This window comes from Aythya marila, assembly GCF_965140915.1.
Source record: "Aythya marila genome assembly, chromosome: 14".
NCBI lineage: Eukaryota > Metazoa > Chordata > Aves > Anseriformes > Anatidae > Aythya > Aythya marila.
The window spans coordinates 18,306,727-18,328,762 of NC_139055.1; the positions used below are offsets into that span (position 1 = coordinate 18,306,727).

Consider the following 22,036-nt stretch of genomic DNA (forward strand, 5'->3'; position numbering starts at 1 on the left):
TGCCAGGTGTGTGCTCAAAGCCATGACCACAAACAAAGGGAGGTACTGTACTTCCTTACTGCAGGTACCCCCTGAAATCCCTCAGGGGGAAATGATGGATCACATCTAAACACAAGAACAGCGTGGTGAGGAACCTAAGTTTGACTACAAGCCAGTCACTTTATCTTCTAAACACAGCAGCTGGAGAAAAGCCTACTGGAGAGCTTCAGGGTCTGCTGTGAGCTGCACCCTTGCTGTTCCCCTGAGGAAGACCCCCAGCAGGGACGTGCGACATCTCTGCGACATTCAGAGCCTCTTTGCGTCAGATGAGAGCCACCTCGCTTGTCGAGTGCTGGCAGGGCAGCTCGAGGTTTCCTTCATGTGGGTGTCAAAGCCGAGGGTTTGCTGCAGTGCAGCCTGTGGGAAGGCGAGAAGCAAGCAGCGGGGCTGCTGCGGGGTGAGATGGGGGCTGTGCACAGCTGTCTGGCTCCTGCTTCCCCTTCTGCATGGCTCACCTGGGTTTTATTGCTGGCATAGCCATGAACTGAGCTCCAGGTACCTCATGCTTTGCTTCCAGCAACAGCAAGCCCTCCGCTACCTTTCCAGGGCTCCAGGCCTTGTCTTGGATCACGGGGAAAACAGATCTGAAATGGTTAAAGCACCAGAAGATGGTGCTCCTAGGAGGGGAGGAATATGGGAAATTGTTTTTCATCATAGGTGAATGAGCTAGGTAAGTAGGAATGGGTAAATTTGGGGGAAATGCAGTCTCTATGTGGATCTCAGCATGGGAAGAAATGAATGTACTTTGACAAAGAGGGAGTATTTCTTATCAGCTGAACTGGAAATATGGAAACACTCAATATGTTAACGTTGCCCCTTTCCTTCACAGCTCTCGACACGGTTTATACCCAGAAGATACGGGGGATGGGTCCAGCTGGGATGAAGAGGCTGACTGCAAGGGCCAGCAGCTGCTCCGCATCCACAGTGACAAAAAGACCCTGCAGGGACAGGGGACACATGGACGGCGGGCAGCCACAGCAAGTCCTCTGGATTGCCCCATGCTTGGCCCAGGAGAGGTTGCCCTCTGCGGGGTGCTTTCTGTTCGGGACAGGTGAAGGCTGAGATCTTCCTTTCAGTATTTCCCATGTGTCCTGCAGCCAAACCGCTGCCCTCTGCATAAAGGTGCTGGGAGCCCACCCGAGGGGTGCCTGGAGGTCCCCCCCAAGACACGGATTCCTCGTGGTCAAATCAAGCACGTCGGCACCCAGCTGTGCTCTCGTACTGAAGAAAGCCTTTTCCCACCTTACATCTCCTCACCATCAGAGGTTTTGTCCAGGCTCACCTGTCTGTTATTACCTGCCTTTTCTTCCCTGAAGTTTCTATTTTGATCCACCATGACCAGAACACCTCTGGATTTCCTCTCTGTGCACCAGGAATGAAGTCCTGGCTGGCCGTGAGACCCCCGTGCTGTACGAGCCCAGAAAACAGGTCCCATCAGGGCAGGGGGACCTGAGGCTCGCACCACCGCCAAGGGCTGCAGGACCCAGGCGGGTGTTTGAACACCTCCTGGTGCTGTGGGGACCCCAGAGGGGGGTGGTTTGAGGACTTGCTGTGGTATCTGGCTTGAGAAAATGGCAATAGCTGTCTGTGAAGGTGTCAGCTCTCACCCTTTCTCCTTGACATCCGGGAAATTGCTTTTGCACTGTTTTAGATCCTAAATTGCTAGTGGAACAAATTGCATACAGTATTTTAATAATCAGCTGTGTTGGATTTGTTGGACTTTTTGAGGGAGGAAAGAGATCTGCACCGCAGCCAGCCTTACCTCCAGCAAGGCAGTGGGTCCTCAGTTAACTGCCCTACTCCGTATAAAGTTAAAATCAGATTTGTCATCTTGAAATACATCACTATACAAGAGTCAGATAATATTTAGAAAAGATTTACTAAGCAATGTCTGCTGCACTGAAAATTAAATTAAGGGTGCAAAATGGGAATTTAAAGAAAATGGGTTTTGAAACTAATAAAGTCTTTGAAGATACCTACTTGGCAGGACGCATTTCTCCTCTACACATCTAACTGATTTGTTTGTATATGTCATTCTGCTCCCTTCAATGTGAACGTCAAGCTGGAATGGGGCGAGGGCCAAATTTAAGATATGAAACTGGATGAGATTATATTTCGTACTGCATAAAATGCACCTCTGGAATTTTCAGTTCTTCTTTTCTGCAGCATTACAAGCTCTTTATAAAGTGCCAGGGCTGATGAGCTTAAAAAAAAAAGAAAAAAAAAAAAAAGAAAGAAAGAAAGAAAGAAAAAAAAACAACTTGTGGCTTTGGATATATTCATTTCAAGTTTGTGGTTAATCTTTCCCAAGCTGCTTAGAGGTGAACGCCAGTTCAGTCATCACACTGCTTCTGCAGCAGGCTTTGCTGCTGTTTCTAAATGTCTCTGATAAAAGGCTGTGAAAAATGGACCTGCGGTAAATTGCATCATCCTTGCTACGGGTTTTGAGATGGGGACAGAGCGCACAGGCTGTGCGGTGTCTGAGGGGTGCCGACTCTGCTCTTGTGCTCCCCCTTACCCATCCCAACCGCCACTGAAATCCCAGCGGCATTGGGCTGGCACGGTGCAGAGCTCAGCAAATCCCGCTGTGGAATAATTGCAAAATCCCGTTTCCAGCCAGCCTGTTCACTTCCTTTACACCAGAAATCTTGCCTTAGCTAGTGGCTGTGGGCACGCCAGATTTCTCTGCTCAGGCACCCAGCAGCTCCCAGGGGTTTCAGCGTTAACCAATGTGGCACCGGTTTCTTTAAAACTTTCTTCGAAAAATAAATACAACTTCTTTCTTCTCGAACTTTGAGAGGTTTTACTTCATACTCATTAAACTTCACTGCCAAAACTCCAGAGTGGTTGAGATGAGGCAGCTGATACGTGAGGACACAAACTGCAAATTGATGCTGGAGAGAGGCAGCAGCCACTGTACGCACCTTGGAGCCACGTAAATCACTGTGAGCTGTAAGGGGAAGAAGTGGGGAGTCTCTGGTTTGGCAATTATGATAGGAATTAAACCAAAACCAGGGTTCCTCTGAGTACTGCCAGGGCTAGTGCCTGTTCACTCATTGCACATGCACTGTTGTGCTGCTGGGATGCCTTTTTATGCTTTATTTGTATGTAAATAGAAGAAAACATATATAAACCCTGCCCTGAACTTAACTTGACTATTCTAAACAAACCCACACAACCACATAGTTTGAGGAAGGCAATCCAGGTGGTAAAACCATACATAGTACACATGGGTGTGCCTGCCATCAGCCTGCTACACTGACACGTCTTGCTGCTCTAGAGGTGTGTGTTCACTTACGGCACCAAAAATAGTCTTCAAACTAAGCACAAGGGGCAGGTCCTTTTCTTTAAAATATTTTTCTCCCCTGGGTAGAAAACAACTCAGGTCTGTCTGCCAGCAGAATAAATCAGTTGCTTTCCATGTTTCTTTTTTTTTTTTTTCTTATTTTTTTCTTATTTTTTTCTTATTATGTTTTTTTTCATGAGGGAAAACGAGCCCTTACACCAATCGCTGCACAAAGTGTTTCCTTCAGCACCTCGATACCCTTGGCAATCAGGCACCTGACTCTACTTTCCCTCTTTCCCACTCATTATAAAGCAAGAGCAACTGTGCATTAAAGGAAATGCATGGATGTGAAACCAGCTGAGAAACATCCCGGCCACTTCTCTTTTCCCATCAGTAGATGTTGCTTCAGTTCCCATTTCCTATCACTGGCTTCGGGCCCTTGTCACCAGTTGCTTACAAGGGATTTCTGAGCCTTAGACCAATATTTCACTGCTCTGAAGGAAATCTTCAATATTTCTGTTGCATTTTGTCTTTAAATAGACATTGTCATCCTTTCTACAAAATATTACCCTTAACTTTCCACCTCTGAAGGAGCCTGATTTTGGCCAGGACCTTACCTGGCCCCAGTTCCCCAGGGGGAAATCAGCAGGGGACGTGCAGCCAGGAGAGGGGAGCTTTGGGATCTGCCTCCAAGGGCTCAGCTGCCCCCCACGACAGGGACAAGGCAGCAGCAAGCCTGGCTCGAGCTGCCCCCAGCCTGCCCCAAACCCCCATGACCTTTATAGTTATTATTTTAAGTCGTACGGAAAAGGAAATAGGAAGTAGAGCTGCTATAATGCATTTTTGCGCACTGCTGCGCTCTCCCATGCTCGGATGTGTTGCTGTTTACCTGGCAGGGCGCTTTCTGTGCCATTTTCAGTTCCATGTTGCAGTGAGGTTCGGCAGCCCCTCAGCTGCTGCTTAGCTCAGCGATGCTCTGTGCTGTCGAGGGGCATTTCAGCCAGGGCAGCTCTCGGTGGCTGCTTTGTTGCGATGTTTTTTGGCAAGAGGATACAGCCTGTCACCCAAAAGCAGGGCTGGTGCTGCAAAGTCCTGCCTGCAGCGATGCCTTGGGCTGTGGGGGGAGCTGCCCTGGTCCTCTTTGCTCCAGGGACCCCACTGAAATTTGTGTTGCCTGTTCCTGAGGATGGAAAGGGTCCAGAGAAACCAGGGCACAGTCCTGGGGGTGGGGTAGGCTGGTTTGCTGCTGTTCTGGGGTTAGGGTGGAGACCCAGAGCTGATTTACTGGGAAATAATGACAGGTAAACCACAGCACCTGGGTTTTAGTGACTGTTCTGGGGTTTCTAGTGCCTGTTTCAGAAATGCATCTCAGGATGTTTGCATCTCCTTGTTTGAACTGCATGTGGCTTAAATCTGCTCTGCTCACTCTTAATTCCACTTTCCCCGCAGACATCCAGTAACTAAACAGACACGGCTTTAATTGTTTCCACCCAGCGGTGCCGTGGGCTGCCACTGATCAGCATTAACCAAAGCGACTGAGGAGCTCTGGTGGGTGGCCAAAATCAAGGGGAAGCATCCCTGAGCTGCTGCCAGCACCCGCGCTCCAGCTCGCTGGGAAAGCTGCATCTTAGGGCAAAATGAAACTTGTTTCCTGTTCTTTTTTTATTCCTTTATATACAGAGGCCACGCTCTTACTGGATCTAGGATTTCCTTTTCTATTTTTTCCCCTCAGTATTTCTGTAGGGTTTTTTCCCTGTTTCCGTCTTCCCTCCAGGATGTCCTTGTTGAAGTTCTCTGGACGGGGGCAATACTGAGGGCAGCTGGTAGTCCTTGGTGGGGATGAAAACATCCCACAGTGCTGGAGACTGCAAGGGGGTCACCAGCTTCAGCCGTACTACGTACCTCTTTCCAGCCCTCTCTGCTAGTTGTTCTCAGCTCCTATTCACTTCAATAACTAATGGAAAATTGTCTACTGTGGTTATTCGAGCAATAATGTGCATTAAACATGGCATTTCCCACATTGTGTAGAAGCAGGGGATCTCTTGTGCTTTGGTTTTCTGCATCCAGATTATTTCATTTGGGAGACTGAAAACAGCTGAGTTTGGGAGGCAGAAAACAGCTGAGTTGAGAGGCTGGTCCAGAAACCAGGTGCTGAAAATACAGATGGGAAACCCAGCAAATCAGTGCCTAGGCCAGAGGAGGAAGCAAACAGCTTCTTGAGAAGCTCTGCTTTCTGTTGGAGGAACATGACAGAGCCAACAAAGAGCCAAGATCTGCCTTTTCCTGCCTGCAGGTGACCTGCTGCCCTGGCCACCTCATCACTGGGCACTTGCTGGGTGCAGGCTTGGATCAAGGAGGGTGAGAGAAAACTAAATGTGCATGCAAGGGTCAGCCCACCAGACCCACGGGGCCATGAGGAATGGCTGAGCTGGCTGGCTGGCGGCACGAGGAGCAGAAGAGAAGGAAGAGACCCTGCAAGCCATGGGGAAAAGGAGGATCTCCTCGGCAGGGAGTTCTTGGATCACCAGGTATGGCCTTACCCAATGCTCACAGGCACTTCCAGCAATGCCTCTGCTGCAGTGAGCTTTAGAATAAATGCTTCAGTGGGGCGTGCATGGAAATGCTTTGACTGAAAGTGGTTCACATCAAAGGGACATTGGCTGTACGAGCATTGCTGCCGCCACCTCCCCGAGCAGTGCAGGGTGTTTTCAGTGACAGAATCTCAAACGGCCACAAAGGAGGCACCCTGATTTATGCATCGAGTACCAGGAAAGGCTCAAGTTCTGTTTGTCACTCAGCAGATGGTGACGGTTGCTCCAGTGTATGAAATATTTCATGCCTGACACCTCACTTCAGGAAACAGTGGTTTGCTCAGCAGAGGCGCAGGAGGCAGCAAGCTGTTATCGAGTGTAACATTAGCCCTTTCCTTCATTTTCTCCATTTTCAGAGTTTGTTTTCTGGTGCAGAAGCTGCACTGACTGGCTCGGAGGGCAACGTCACGCCTGGGTGCTCGCAATGGGGACACATCCCCGGGGCCAGGCTCCCCGGTGTTTTGTGGGGTTTTTAACCCCATAGCAAGTTGGTTTTCCTGCAGGGCTGGGCCGCTGCCCTGTGGCCCTCGCTCGCTGGGGTTCCTGTTCCTCAGACACAAGGTGCCTGAGGTTTGCTGAACCGCGGTGAGTTCATTGTGAAACTGCCACGGAGGTGGCTCCTGCTGCCCCGGGTTGCTGTGCTGTGAGGCACCGCAGCAAATCCCTCACCAAGAAGCCGGAGGTAGGCGGGTGCTGCCTGGGCAGGCACCAGCTGGGGCTCGGGCCCAAACACCCCAACACCCAAGGGTTGCTTTGGGGTGTTGGGTTGCTAGGCCCAACACCCCCAAAGCGAAATTAAACAGGCTGGAAGATGGGTATCTTCCTCCCTGTCGTCCCATGGCCATGTGGAGAGGAGGCCACAGTGGTGACCCTTGAAAGTGCCCCAAATCCCTGTTGTGCCTCAGCAGGGAGGGGCTGGTCACCAAAAGTGGGGTACACCACCCAAATACCATCACCCGTGGTCCACAGGATGGCTCTCAACGGGTCACAGTGGTGGTCCCCTGCCAGGGGTCGGCAATGACACAGATTGTGCCTACTCTGCTTGGATTTCTTTTCAAGACTCTCTCTTAAACTCGCTTTTAAGTTGTGCTGAGCTGGGGAAGTGTGTGTTCTCTGCCCCGCTTCACTGAAGCTCTGGGCTTTTCTGTGCTGGCTTATCAGCCCGCAGCTGGAGGCAGGGGTGAGGAAGGGTGAGAGGCAGCCTCGGGTCGCAGCTATTTCCTGCTGGGGCAGGAGAACGGCGCTGAGCCACAGCGTCCCCCTGCAGACAGGGCTCGGTGCAGATCGCTCTTCGTCATGGAAAGCAGCAAGAACCTTCCGCAGAGCATTTAGCCCACTTCCCCGAAGTACTTTTACCTTTGCCTTAACTTGGATCTGGCTGTGAGCTGCTGTGCGATGTATTTACATGGCACGGTGTCAGCGCAGCAGCTTAGGCACTGGGAAAACTGAGCATCAGCCCTGGGGGGCTCTGTGCTGCAAAGGGGGCAGAAGAAGAGTCACCCTGCTAGTGGGGGGCTGCTTTAAAAGGCCTCCTGCTCAGCCTGGTTCTGCTCATCCAGGGCATCAGGAGGTGCCACAGTAACACGGACCTTAGGAAAATGTTATTTCAGGGCTTCCTCCTAGGTTGCAAAACAAAAGGGCTGTGTGTGCTCCTTGATGCCTGGATGCCCCTGATGCGTTAAAGGTGTGTCCCAAGTAATCAAAATACCCGAATGAGTTGCTTCTCTCAAAATGCTAATTAGATAAAAAGAAATTGCTACCTGTTTATCACGAGTACAGTACTGGAGGGAAGTGAGCTGGAGCCTATTTCCTCTCTCAGCAAGGACAGAGACGAGGGGCTCAGCCCGGGGTGTTCTGCACCGCCACTGGGAGCTGGTACTGCCATGGCAGGTCTGGGGAAACTCCTGCAGCCCTTGTGCCTCAGGTAGTGCTTTGTAGGCAGCACCTGCAGGGCTTTTGCTGTGTCTCAAGTGCTGTTGACTGTTGGTGTAAGCTTGACAGATGCAGATGATGATCAGTAGATGGACAATTGGTGCGTGAGGCCAGTGCACACACTGCTCCCTGCTTTCTTCAGCAAGAAAGTTGGAGAAAACAAAAGTGTACTTGCCTGGACTTGGCAATTCTCAGTTAATTTCCTCTGCCTGAAGACTGTTGGAAAACCTTTGTAGTATTTAGCTAATCACAGAACAAATCCTGTGAAACATATTCTTGCAATGCAGATACTAAACCTGGGCACGTTCTGTGTTTATACCTGTGGTTAGCCTGGGTCTTGTTACCTAATAGCACAGCTTGCATATAGCTAATGCGTGTAATGCTTGTGCTGGATTTGTTCTGAATCAGGGCCAGCATCCTTATGCTGTCTTCTATGCTTCATTGCCCCGTGCTATCCCTGCTAAACCACCCCATGATGTGAAAGGAGCAGAGCCTCCCTCCATCAGTTACCGTTCTGCTCCTCGCGGGGAAACCTGCTGCCAAACCACTCCCTCTCTTTTGTACTTTTAACCATTGCTCCATCTGCCTTTTCATTCCCGAACAGTCTAAACACAGTAATCCCTTTTACCAGTGACCAAGGAGGCAGAGTTGTGTGAGACTTGCCAGGCCGAATTCCCCTGGCAGGTCCCCAGCAGCCGATGGCACACTTCAGCTTGCCGCAGTGCTCGGTGTCGTGGCCTCATGGCAGCCACGCAGTGCCGTGGCCTTTGAAGTGCAACAAACTACCACGAGCAGTGTCTGAGGCGTGAAATTTCCCACACTGAAGTAGGCTGTTAACTATCTGCCATCCTGCCCGAGCTGAGCACCGCTCTGTGTGAGCACCAGCAGAGCCCTTGGGTGCTGCTTTGTGCACCCAGCACCTCCTGCTGCCACCCTGGCCCAGGAGCTGGGTGCTGCCTGCCAGGGAAGAGCTGCTGGAAGTCCTGGCTGTGCCACCAGCTTGAGCTTCTCCTTTCTGCAGTTTTTGGCAGCTGCAGGGGTGCCAGTGACCTGCCAGAGCCAGCACCTGTGCCAAGCAGTCCATGAGGCCATCTCATCCCCCAGCCCCAGCCCTGGCACTCGCTTTGCTTCAGCCACCGAGACCAAAGCTCCAGCAGCCCCAGGAGGGGACGGCTGTGTCCTGGCTTGCTTGCTTTCTGCAGGATTTCCCCCTATTCCTGGGAATCTCCTGACAACTGTAGCCCAATGTCTGTCCCACCCACACCATGCACTATTTGCTGGCTTAATCCTGGCTTCATTTAACCACACCAGGAGGGAGAACTGACTGGCTCGTGCAGCAGCAGGCCCTGGAGGCTTGGAGCACCCCAGTCCCGGCATGGTGGATGCAGAGGGCAGGTGAAGGAGAGCAGCCGCCTGCCCCTTGCTGCTCCCCGGCCTCGCCGCCTGCATCCCCATGGCCACAGGTCCTGCCGGCTGCTCCTGCCTCTTTCCGTGACGTGGCACTGCTTTCCACCTGTGTCAGCAGGGCAATTAGTGGAATGAGCACGCAATAATTGTCCTGCCCTGAATCCTTAATACTGCGGCCTGACATCTGCTGATACGCGGGCAGGGAGCTAATGCACCTGCCAGCAACAGGAGCAAACTCCTCCGTGCTCGGAGCACTGAGAAAACCCCAGGGCTCGGCTGGGTGCAGGACGAGGGCTCAGGTTGTCAGGTGCTTTGTGAGGAGCACTCTCCTCCCTTTCTAGGGAAGATTTCCTTCTCTCCACTCTTCATTACTGACCTTTCATAAGGCAATGCTTCACCCAAGGCACTGGGAGAAGCCAGCCCTTCCCTGGCATGGTTTGGGACAGGCTCCTCTTCCCCATGGCTTGTGCCTGAGCCCTCGGCTCTGCCCATCGCTCTGCCTCGTGCTGCCCCTCTGACATCCCCTCAGCACCCCTGAGAGCCTGCGTGCCAGGAGAGGGCTTATTTTGGTGGCAGGCAGGAGATGTTTGGTTACGACTGCTCAGCACTCGTGTCCTGAAGGCAGGTAGGACCCTGTGCTGTGTGAACAGACACAGGGGGAAGCAGAGCCCTGGAGAACTGGAGAGGAGAAGGATCCAGCACGGCAGCAGAGGAATAATGTTTCCAGGCTGGTACACTCGGTTGCCAATCGGCAGTAGTTTGCCTTTGCAATATTAACAAATACCTTACTTTCTGCAGTAATAAATTCATACCTTTGGTCTGAAGTACAGCCATCCTTTGTAGGTGTGATATCATAAATCACGTGGTTAACTGGAAATGTGTCCAATTATCAGGATTCAATCAGCTCGGCAAATAAAGCTGGGGCAGTAATTGCAGGCTCTGCTGCCTGTTGGGCAAAGCTCACGCACGGTGCTGCCGTGCCGGATAACCACAAGCAGACTCCTGGGTGCAGCACAGCCCCGCGCCTCCCCGGGGTGCTGAGCAAAGTGCTGAGCAGAGGAGGAAGGTGTGCGCCCTGGTTGTGGAAGGGCCATGTTAACAATTGGTTTGGACAAAGATCAGGAAAAAGCAGCAGCCCTTTATTTACGGGTCAAGGGCTGATTGTACGATGATTCCTTTTGTTATCAGCACAGAGAGGTGATCTCTTCTTATTTTCAAAACAGTGGCACTGTCTGTATATCCTTCTCACTGTCCCACAAGGTGCATAGCACAAGAAAGAGCCACTTGCTCTCCAAGCCATGAAAAACTATATTGCATTTAATTGTTTTGTCTACGTTTGGCATGAAGTGAGCTTTCTGCAGCAAGCTGCTCTCCCGCTATGTGGATTAATTCCCATCTGAATGTAGCTGTATGCGTATTAAAATGAATGTAGTGATAGGGATAGGAGTAATGGCTTTAAAAGAACAGAGGGTAGATTTAGATTAGATATAAGGAAGAAATTCTTTACTATGAGGGTGATGAGGCATGGGCACAGGCTGCCCGTGGATGCTGTGGCTGCCCTATCCCTGGAGGTGCCCAAGGCCAGGCTGGATGGGACCCGGAGCAGCCTGGGCTGGTGGGAAGGGTCCCTGCCCATGGCAGGGGGTGGAATTAGATGGGCTTTAAGGTCCTTTCCAGCCCAAATTTATGATTGCCTGAAGGGTGAAAACCAGCCCTTATTCCAACACAGGATAACCAGTCAGAGATTACTGAAAAGCTCATTTAGGATAGGCAAGTTGAAAAAAACACCTGTCAAGGGCTTAAAACAATTTTAATTGAATGCCTTAGGCAGGAGCATTACCTTAAGGGGCGCATGATGTTCCTCTGGGTAAAAGCAGCCGAAACTGTCCCTGGTTTGCACTGGGAGAAGAAACGTCACTTCTGCAAACCCCAGTGCCCTGGCGATGACAGAGGAGCTGGGTCTCACCAGCTTACAGTGCTCTTGCCCTGGAGAGCATGACTCAGTTGGGATTTTCCCCTCCCCAAAAGTTCAAAACATCATCAACAACAAGCAAAACAAACAAGCAGCGTCGATCTTGGCAGCCCTTCACCCAGTGAAGGGCCCGGACTGATAAATTCCGCCCAGTCATGGGGCTCCACCAAGTCAAAAACACGTTGCCTTGGCAAAACACTGCGTGTGTGGCCAGCTTGGCAGATGACCGAGGAAGCGCCTCCTGCATCCCGATAACGAGATGCTTCACGTGCCCGTGGCTCCGGGCTGTGAGGCACCGGCTGCTGTCACTTCAGTCCTCAAATCTTGGTCAGCCCTTTAATCTGTGCCAGCGCGGGTGCTGCGCTCCTGTATCTGAGCATCACCGTGAAAATCCTGTAACGCATGAATGGGCAAATTAATCTCTGTTATTTTGAGCACTCTTTGCATCATAGAAAGTTTCCCTTCTCCCTCCCCAGCGGGTAACAAAGCTGCAGAGGTTCCTGAGCCAGCCCCGTTTCCTCTCATTGCACTGATGAGCGTAGAAATTGCATCGCTCCCTGGGCATGAGGTGGCAGGAGCTGCTCCTGCCATCGGCCTGGCATGAGGCTGGTCCACGGGGACTGTCCCAGGCCATCCTGCCCCACCAGCCCAGGGGTGCTGGGTCTGAGCAATGCCAGAGTCCAGCACGGACTTCCCCCTGCAAGCCCCACGGCCGCCTGTCTGTGCCGGGCACTTGGAGCTGCAGCAGAGCCTGCGCCGAGGTTGCAGGAGGTGTCTGCTTGGTTCCTCCAGCCTGGGCCAGGCTGATATCCTCCGGCCGCCCTCACGGTTGCTGGCTCTGTGAACAAAGCTATCCCCAAAGGTCACTGTTGCACAATTCTAAAAGATCTGAATGTCTTCAAGGCAAGGAGTTGTGAGGTATGCGCTTCCAGGCTGGGTGAGCTAGCTGGGAACGTAATGCGCCTGGCCATCACTTCTCCTGGGCATGTGCCAGAAGGTTTTTGGTTTTTGTGTGTGTGTTTAAAGCTGTGTGCCAAAAGGCTGCTGGTGGAGAGCTTCAGCGGGAACTACAGTCAGTACAGCTTATTCCAAAGACAAGCAGAGCAGCCCTTTTCCAGGCCAGGTGTCCCAAATGTGCAGGGGACGAGGGCTGCTCTGTAGCCAGGGTGGTAGACGGGGATGTTGAGGAGCCCCTCAGCAACCACCGACGTGATCTCAGAGGCTGACGGCTCAGCTGAGGCATGAATTTGCATTGTTCAGGGAGGGGGTTTCCACGCAGCGCCTGATGCCAGTGTCTGCAGCTGGACACGCTTTGCAGCAGCCACCTGAGGCGGTGCGGTAACGCCAAGCTTTTTGGGCCACGGAGCATGGCTGAGGAAGAGCACACACAATGGAAAAGGAAGCTTGCTTTCCCCTTGCCTTTCAGCCGCTGCCTGTGCTTTTTCTGGGGGCAAACCTAACTTCTGCAGCTCGTTTCACTGCCACTGCTCTCAGCACAGAAGCCCACAGCGCTGCCAGCAGCGAGACCCACAGCAGGCTTGGCACACGGCGTGTTTTTGGATAGCCTTCATCAGAGACAGCACACGGCCTGCTAAATTCTGGAGCTTATGGTGGCAGGTGTGAGCCAGCTGCCTCACACGTGCACGGGGCCTGGGATGAGCAGGACTCCTCCCATCAGCTGCACTGGGACAGGAGGGGAAATGACTCAGCCCGTTTTAAATTCCCTGGGCTTTCGTGACTCACACGGAATAACCCCTCTCGCTGGCTGTCAGCAGCACAGCTGCTCGGGTGTTTTCAAGGAATCTGGAATTCATTCCCTCCGAACGCTCCAATGAGGAAAAGTAAGCATGTCATATATAAAACACTTTTATTAAAACAAATATACAACATTTTATATACAAAAATAAAATGTACAAGAAAAATAGTCTATTACAGCTTAGTGATTTGATTCCTACGTATTAAGTATGAACTAGAACCTCCTCCACCCTGCACTCTTCTGCACACCCTCGCTCAGGGCACGCAGGCTGTGGCAGCTAGCTGCATACAGTACTGTAGGGTTCCTACCAGCATGAGGAGCACTAGAACACAGCTCTGAAGGGCAGAGTATAAATAACAGGGTCTGCCCCTACCAGTGCAAAAATTGGATCATGCAGCCGCTCTTCAACTATTACGTGGAAGTGGATCCGGCATGCCTACGAGCAGATAATGTCCTATGAGTGGGCCTGGATAAGTGTACTATATGGAAGCGAAGCCTAAACTGAATTTTCACATTTTATTGGTCTAAGTTATGTACACGAGTTGAAAGATCTGAAGACAAAACTACATGCTGGAGTAAATCAAGGAAGAGAAGGCCAATTAGTGCAATTTTTTTTCTACGTGTAATGACAGTCATTAAGCTGATAATGTCACCAGTGTTGCACAAGTGAGCAGCAACCAAACCAGACTCCTCCGCACTGTCTCTCCTAAGCACTCCGTGGGTAAAGTGCTCGCCACCAGCGTGGGGGGACGGCGGTGGCCCCCGGTCCCCGGGAGCTGCCGCACGCGGGCACCGAGCTCAGCCTCGGGGTGCCCCGGGGCTGGGCTGTTTGCCTTGGGCACAGCGGTCCCGCCACCGGGATGGGATTCCTCTGCTTGCGATGGAGTTTTTCTTGCTAACTTTTTCAGGCCTACGAGTTAAAACGGAATATAACAGCTACTGTCTTCTTCCAGTCAGTAACAAAAGGACTTCTACCATTCTCTTCAGGGTTGTAGTCTCTACACGAAAGCAGTCCACAGCCTGCGGGAGCCGGGGGTTTACAAGCCACAGGAGATGGTTTGCATGGGTCTCACTGTGTCCAGCCAAGAGAATTCCAGGCTGCTCTTCTGGTCAAACACGTGGAAATCCATCTCCCCTGGATAAGGGTGAGAACCCAGGGTGAGAACCGAACCCGGGCAGCGGGAGCACCAGAGCCCCTGAGTACCAACACACCCAGAAATGAAACGTTCCTCGGAGGTGAGCAAATACCCCAAGTTCAAATTTTGCTAAAAATACTCCCAATACTTTCTAATTAAACTCTCCCATGTAAGCTACTGCTAGTGGAAACCCTTGCTATATCGCTAGGAGTTCCCAAGACCTGGCATACTACACACATACGTAACCTTAAGGTAAACCTGTAGTTAAGCTTCTACTGGAGGCATTTTTCCTCTCTTCCTTTTTACCCCAACAAATTCCTTACAGGCATCTGACAGGCTACTTAGGAACCTCAACACAGACACCTGTGAATTCCTCTGTTTGCTTTCTCCCTGCCCAGTTAGTTTCTTTCCTGAAAACCCTCGCCTGCACCTTCCACCCTGGGCTGTAAGCAATAACCAAGGTTTTGTACCTGAAGACGTGTCGATCTCGCCGTCCTGGTCCTTGTAGCTGTATGTGCTGCACATGGTCTGCGTGCCCGGCTCGTTGGTGAGGAAGCCTTTCCCCCCGACGCTGGTCGTGTGCCAGTCCTGCCCCGGTTCGAGCAGCTGAAAGAGAGTAAGGGGATGGTAAAAACGCCTGAAATTTACAGGGACAGGGGAAAATTACAAAAAAAAAAAAGTACAGGCTCTCATATGCACAATGTAAATTCCCTACTGCCTATTAAAATTCATGATGGCGAATAGAGCAAAGGAAATGTTTCACTTAGACCATGAGAAATTATATAAAATTCCCCACTAAAATTAGGTTAACGCAAAACAGGGAGAGCAGGAGCACCTTCCTTGAAAAAAAACAAAACATCCCCTTATCAGTGGGACGAGCATGCCATGTCTGGAAGCACAGATTAAAAGCCACACACATGAGAGACGGAGGGAAGGGCAAAATAAAAAATAAAAAAAAAGCCTTTCTAGAGAAATCGAAGCCGCTGCAGACTCTAACAGAGCAACCTTTCCTTCTAGCAGTACTCAGTAGCTTCCACTGATTCTCACAATAAAAGTAATACTTCCACGTATGTGTCACCTCCAGTTCATGTTTACAAAATCACATTCTTTTTATATTTCATTTCTCAGGCCTCTTCATTTAATTAGGGTTTTGTATTACAGGAAGTGTACATTCAGCTCGTGTAGGACTATCAAGGGCTCAGACAGCTACTTCCCTTCCTTTCTTGGTGCACACAGCAGCTTTGGCCAATTTTATTCTGAACAGAAGGGCTGTTTTTACCTTAAAAATATTCGCTTTCATTTCATCTTCATCTTCATCTGTGACTGTAAGCACACAAAAAAGAGAAAACAGATGTCAACTTCTCCCACAGGTTAGCCCCCACGCTTCTGCTTCTTCACCACCACAGCCCGCTTCATATGCTCGTCACACACCACCACTACCTTTTTCTTCCCCCCCCAGTAACTGAAGGGCTCCTCCAGAGGCAAAAGGCTTTTTGGAGGTTCGGAGCAGGTGCCCTGCTGCAGCCACACACAGCACCAAGGAGATGCTGTGTGTTTGAAGCCCACCAGCAGCTCCACGGCCCAGCTCTCATGGCCCATCCCAGCTGCAGGTGACACCTGCACCTCTTGCTTCTCCCCAGGAATCACCAAAGCAGGTAGCCCAGAGGGAGAACATTTGCATCCAGAGTGAAGAATCACACGGATAAGTCTCTTTTTTTTTTTTTTCCTTTGGCAGGTGCAGCTACCTCCACTGTCACTAGCACACCTAACTCTGTCCTGTTCCTGATATCGCCCCTTCCAGCTTCCTCAGAAGTTCCACCTCCCTGGCACCAGGGTCAGAGATCTCTCCTCCTCTTGGTGGCTGACCTGTTTGTGCCACGATGGTGAGACAAAGTTTGTCCTTTGCCCACAGGCGCAGAGCAAATGGCATTGCAGAGCCCTTCACCTGGGAGCACCTACTCCTGCAGGTGGCCTGTACCAGCTCTTTGCTTTTCTAACCTGGCCATTTCGGTAGCTCCAGAAACCCAAATCCACCGGGTGGAGGTTGGTTTTCCTACAAGACAGCTTTTTCTCCCCAAACCCAGGAACACCTTCACCCTTGCCTCCAACCTGCCCCAGAAGGGCTAGCACCAGGAGACCAACGAAAGACCCAGGTAGGAAGGAAGCGACACCAACCTTCTGAGGATGAACCCGGGGGGGACACCTGGAGCTGGTAGAGGTCGTTGGTGCTGTCAGCCATGGCGATTTCCATCGGCGTCCTCCAGTCGGCGAGGGAGCCGCTCACCTCGCAGGGGGAGAGATCTGTGGGACACACCAGGAGCCATTGGCAATCGCGGCCCACACCACCACCACCACCACCGCTTCCTCCCTGCCCATCTACGGCACAGCCAGGCACGGTCCCCAGAGTGATCTTTGTCTTCTGGTGACGAAATTGTGGCTTTAGCACAAGCAGCACTTTCCTCTCTGCTCTGAGCTAAAAACTGAGCCTCACCTAAGGTGATGGACGGGCTCTCCACCTCCACTTCCTGTCCCGTGTAGTCATGAACGGTGTAGCCACTGTGGTCATCTGTCGGAGGAGTGTTGGTTAGTCTTTCTGCTGACTCCTCCGTCCTCATGTCTTCATACGGCTACAAAAATAAGAACGAAGCATGAAAGACTTGGCTACGAGCACCCAGGTTCCCATATGAAAAAATCGTAGCATGAAAACCACCAAAACCTCTAGCTCCTTCTGCTACCTCTACAGACACATACCTTTCTCTTGCTCCTGCTTCTTGCTTCTCTTGAAGACTTTGACTTCCTTTCTGTTCAATAAAAATAAGACAGATGTGAGAAAGGCTGCACGGCTGACACGAATGCGAGCTCCCACAGCCCTGAGCAGCCTGCTCAGCTGGCAGCAGAGTCTGGCTCGACCCTGGGCAATGCCATTAGGCATCTTTAAAGAACCTGGGATCAAAGGGACTGCTTGTATAAGCTTTTTTTTTTTTTGCAAGAACTCCAGCAGTCCTGGTGCCACTTGTAGGTGTGTTATACCAGGTCTGTTATAGCCCTGCCTAAGCGGAGTGGGACCCGCCTGACGCCAGCTGGATGCTGGGCGCTCACCTTTCTTCTGATCCTTTGTCAAGGGGGGCAGCATCCTGTAAACTCTAACAGCGCTGGAGCCTTTGTTGATGCTTTTATCCTTCACTTCTTCGATGTCAGGCAGGGAGTTCATAGCGCAGCGGAAGTTTGCCTTCCAGGTTTTCGGGTCAGGGTCTTTCTCACCAACCTTATATCTTCCTATTAATAAAAGATGGGGTGAACCTTTAGTGTTTGCATTGCAGTGGTAGCTCTCCCCAGAAAAGACATTTTTCTCTTTTTTCTGACATATTAAAAGTCATTCTAACTCCTGAGGTATAAGTCAAGACAAAAATGCTTCATTTCAGATATTGCTATAACTGATGGAAATCTAAAGCCAGCACGCACCTGTATGAATGGCCCAGCTCCGGAAAAGGCAGGCATCTTTCTCCATGTCCCAGCCATGCTTAGCTGCATGTTTCCAGGGGATTTGAAACATCATCTTATCCTGAAGTAAAACCAATAAAATTTTGAATTAAGGAACCATCAAATGCCAATTTGAAATGATGGATTTAACAAAGAATTCTATCAGTGGCAGCTCAGAAACTTTAAAAAAATATCTAACAACTGTTGTTCATTTGTTTTGTTCAGTGCATGTAAGGCTTTTAAGAGCTCTGAAACCAGGAAAGTTACACACAGTGTGGTACAGTAGCAACGAGCAACGTTACTAATCTTATCCCAGAATCACTGAAGGATGTTGCATCTAGTCTGTTAGTGTATCACAAACTCCAGCACATTTCCCATGTGCACTTGGGTAGAGATCCCTTTTACAGTTACCCCTAAAATCCTGTATGAACCCTGAGAAAAACATATACTAGCTTAAGTAGCACCCTGGGATGGATATGGAAACTTCAGAGAAAGAGACTTCTTGAGGCCTCTTCTTGAGGAGAATCAGAGAATGATTCAATAAGCCTCATGACCTCATCCTGGGGTACAGCTACAGGGATGTGCTTCCAGCACCAAAGTGAGACAAGTCCAAAGTTTATTCCTAGGCCAAATCTCTGAGCCCCATCCCACAGTGGGGAGTGCAACAGTAGCTGCTTAACTGGGATGAGAGGCAGCTCAAATGGGGATCAAGAGTTAAAACTAGCCTGGGAGTTTTTCTGCTCTGCCATGTTCAGACTGCATTTTTTCTGGCTTATCATTTCCCTCCCGGGAAAATTATCAGGAAAAAAAAAAAAAACGGAGTGCTACATTCTGTGCTAACTGGAGCTACCTTTTCTGGAAATAAACACGTAATGCATGCAAGTTTTCTCCATTTGCTTCACGATCCTGCCTTACATTTAGTGCCCACTTAGGAGCAGCAGGGGTAATGATGCAGCACCGGCAGTCCCAACGCACACACCTCACCTTGTTAATCCATATCAGTCCCGGGATCTGATTGGAGTTAATCTGCATTTCCAGCCAGGGCCTCATGCGCATTCTGGAGACGGGCATGGTGGCTGTGGCAGAGGCAGAGGGTCAGCAGCAGCCCCACCGCCGCGTCCCCCTGTCCCTTGTCCCCTGTCCCCTGTCCCCTGCCCTCCAGCTCCGCGCACCCGCGGCGCCCAGCGGCGGGGCTGGGAACGAAGCGGGCTGGGACCCCCCGGTCCCATCACAGCCCCCCGGTCCCATCACAGCCCCGTCCGCCCCCACCTCCCCGTGTCCCCCCCGGGCGCTCTCAGCCCAGCCCAGCTCCGTGCGCGGCCCCGTGCCGGGGCAGCAGCGGCGCCCCCCGCAGCCCGGCGCGATGCGGAGCGGAGCCCGGGGGCCGCTCCCCGCCCTCCCCTGCAGGCCGAGTTTCCTGTTTGCGCCGCCTCGCAGCGGCCGCACCGGCACTTCCCAAACAATGGCCCCGAACTTCCCCAGCCCGGCGCCGTCGCGGCAGCGGCTCCCGAGCCTCCCGGGCCGGGCATCGCCGCGGAGAGGGGCAGCGGGAGCCGGCTCCGGGGCTCGCCGCTGGGGCGCGGAGCGGAGCCGCCGGCAGAACCCGCAGAGCCGCCGCCGTGCCCTGTCCCGTCCCGTCCCGTCCCGTCCCGTCCCGTCCCGTCGCGTCCCGTCGGGGGCACGGGGCCGCTGCCGGCGCTTTGCGCCCCGCAGCGCGCACGGAGCGGCGGCCGGGACGCCCCCCAAGCCTCCTCGGCACGGCGCAAGCCGGCGCTGCCCCCTCTTGGCGAGCCGTGCCGAGCCGAGCCGAGCCGAGCCGTGCCCCCGGGACCGCTCCCACGGGTCCCCGCGGGGCGCCTGCTGCCGGAGCGGGGGGCGGCGAGCGCCGCGACCCACCTCGCCGTGCGGGGCTGTGCAATCCGGAGCCGGGACAAGCCAAAGCGAGCCGAGCCAAGGCAAGGCAAGGCAAATCAAGGCGTGCTGAGCTGTGTCGTGCTGTGCCGAGCCGAGCCGAGCCGAGCCGAGCCGTCCGCGCCCGCCGCCCGCCGCGCCGCCTTGTGCCGCCCGCGGGGCGCGCCCTCGGGTATAACGCGGCGGCGGCCGGGATTCCCCGCCGCCTCGGGCCGCCCGTCGAGCAACCAATCAGCTCCCCGGCCAGGGGCGGTCGCGCCGCCCATTGGCTGCCGCCCGCAGCATCACTTCGGGGAAATCAGGCTGTTGTAGCACCAGCGGCACCGCCGGGACCCGCCCCCGGACCGCCCCCGCCGCGGCACCGCGGGGGGCACCGGGGGGCCGATGGGGACCTGCGGGTGCCGGGGGGTGGCACCGGGATCTGCCCCTAAGTGCCCCGGGGAGCTCAGCTCCGCGCCCCCTCGGGGGTTCAGGGACGCGTCCCGCCCGCCGGTGCCCCCCCGGTGCCCTCCCGGTGCCCCCCCGTCCCGTAGATGGAGCTCGATGAGCCCCCGGTGCAGGATGCCGGCTCCCTCATCGTTTAGGGATGCAGCCAGAGCGCAGCACCGATGTGGGGGTATTCTTAGCCCGGTGGGAACCTGGCTCGGGCCCGGGCTGCTCGTAGGGAGCAGGATGGGAAGGGTCCGGTACCCGGCCCCCGGCCCCCCAAGCAGGCACACAACCCCCGGACCTGCTGTGGGGCTGCCCGGGTCCAAACCGTGCACATCCCCCTGCAGCAGGACCAAAGCAGGGCAGTGCTGCGTGTGCAGCAGTCCCGGGGGGGATGCAGCAGGGGTACAGCAACACTCAGGGTGGCAGAAGGAAGGCCAGCAGAAAAAGAAATAAAACAGGTGAAAATTATAAGGGATGTCCCTGACCTTCTGCATTTATCCTCTCATGGCACTGTGCAATGAGCTGCCCAGGCCTGCCTGGTCCCCTCCCCAACACCCAGAGCGTTGCAGCACGGGGCCAGGACCCTCACCCTGCAGGCATGCGGCACAGCGGAGCCCCAGCACCCCAGGGTGCCTCTGGGCCTGCAGTTCTGTTGAGCCATGGTGATGCCAAACTGACTGAACTGGTGTAAAAGCCCAGCCTTTAACTCAGGTTCCTCCTCCTGACAGTACCTGTGTCACAGCCTCTTTTCAGTGCCCTTCTCTCAAGGCTCCCAGCTGAGATCCGACCTTTGCTGTCGGTGGTCAGCACTTGCAGGGTGTTTGATCTCACATCGCCACGTTGGGCAGCAGTTGACAGTCAGGTGTATGTCGCTAATCATCCGTTTTCAGTGCAAATGGGAAAAAAAAAAAAAAAAAAAAAAAGGGAGGTGGGGCAATGGAGGCATTTTGCAAAGCCTGGCATTATTCTTCTCCCATCCTCCTCTGGCCTGGGCTGTGTGTGGCGCTGGGCTGGTTTGAAATCATCATGTTAGAAGGCACAAAGTGTGAGCGCTGGCTTTCTGCCCTCTCCTCCAGCTCCTTCAGGCTATCGAAATCACCAGGATTCCTCCCCGTTCCCTTGGATTTGGGTGACAGTGAGGCTAGATTTGAATCCAGTGGTTTCAAGGTGCCGTCAGTGCAGAGGAATATTGAAGATATTCCAGCTGGAGACATGGGAAGGCACCTCGGGAAAGAGGCAGAAAGATACATGGGCAGCCCAGACAAACGGTGTGACACGTCGTACTCTGCCCCCACTGAGGAAGTTTCTTCTTTTATTTATTTTTTTAAAAGATTAAGGTATAAAAAACCCAAGCTTGGGTTTAAGTGTGGAAGAATGCCCACCCCTGTAAGTGTCCCATGCGTTCTTTCAACTCTCTCAATTTTTTTTTTGGCTGATTAATGTTTTTTGGGTATATTTCGGTATTATCTGCAGTCAGGTCTTCGTCTTTGTGCTGGGTGAGGCACCATTCCCCAGTGAGCTTTCAGTGTAAATATAGATATAACATACTAGGTATATTAAACAAATAAAGAAGCAGAGAGGCACACAAACAAGGTAGGGACAGCACAAGGACATTTACAACTCCTGCGGCCTGTAGGAGGCCACAGGTTGACTCCTCAGCATAAGGTGCCCAGAAATCCAGGGTGCTGGGAGGTAACATGAAAGTCACCTGAAAAAGAGATGGCAGAAGGCATTTGAGGTTCCAGTGCGAATCCATCTAGAGAAATAGCCACAACACCTCTTACACAACCTAAATATTGACCAAAAAGATCATGCTGTAGTTCCTTTCAAGCTCCAACCTCCCGTGGTTTGTTTTTTTATCCCCTCAGCTGGCTTTAAATAAAATTAATCCTGAGCTTCCTGGTCCAATGGGCCGATGTGTCTGTATGGCAGTACTTGTACATGGCAACGTGTACGATAACGTTTATGGTAACGTACCGTAAATAGTTTAAATGATGGAATTTTGAATGGTGGCTTGCTTGATATATGACTTTTATACTATTATGTTCCTTGCTGGCTATTATTATCAGGAATTGGCACCAGGCTACAAATAAA

At 52.5% G+C, this 22,036-nt stretch overlaps 1 protein-coding gene across 1 annotated transcript; it reads right to left on the reverse strand.

Annotated features, from left to right (window-relative positions):
* Positions 1-13,086: 13,086 nt before the first annotated feature.
* Positions 13,087-19,653, reverse strand: IRF1 (interferon regulatory factor 1). Its single transcript, XM_082771911.1, has 10 exons — positions 19,496-19,653; positions 18,584-18,675; positions 17,582-17,681; positions 17,219-17,395; positions 16,871-16,920; positions 16,611-16,746; positions 16,295-16,420; positions 15,399-15,442; positions 14,590-14,725; positions 13,087-14,118 (listed from the first exon to the last, which is right to left on the reverse strand). The coding sequence occupies exons 2-10, from the start codon at positions 18,668-18,670 to the stop codon at positions 14,021-14,023; spliced, it is 954 nt and encodes a 317-aa protein (XP_082628037.1). The 5' UTR covers positions 18,671-18,675; positions 19,496-19,653; the 3' UTR covers positions 13,087-14,020.
* Between the last annotated feature and the right edge of the window lie 2,383 nt (positions 19,654-22,036).

Bases quoted from the DNA above. Each gene is read 5' to 3' on its own strand.
- IRF1 (XM_082771911.1), bottom strand. From the start codon at position 18,670: ATGCCCGTCTCCAGAATGCGCATGAGGCCCTGGCTGGAAATGCAGATT. The intron at 17,396-17,581 runs GTGCGTGCTGGC...TTTTATTAATAG, and splicing joins GAGCTGGGCCATTCATACAG to GAAGATATAAGGTTGGTGAG. The intron at 14,119-14,589 runs GTACAAAACCTT...ACCCTTATCCAG, and splicing joins CGAGATCGACACGTCTTCAG to GGGAGATGGATTTCCACGTG.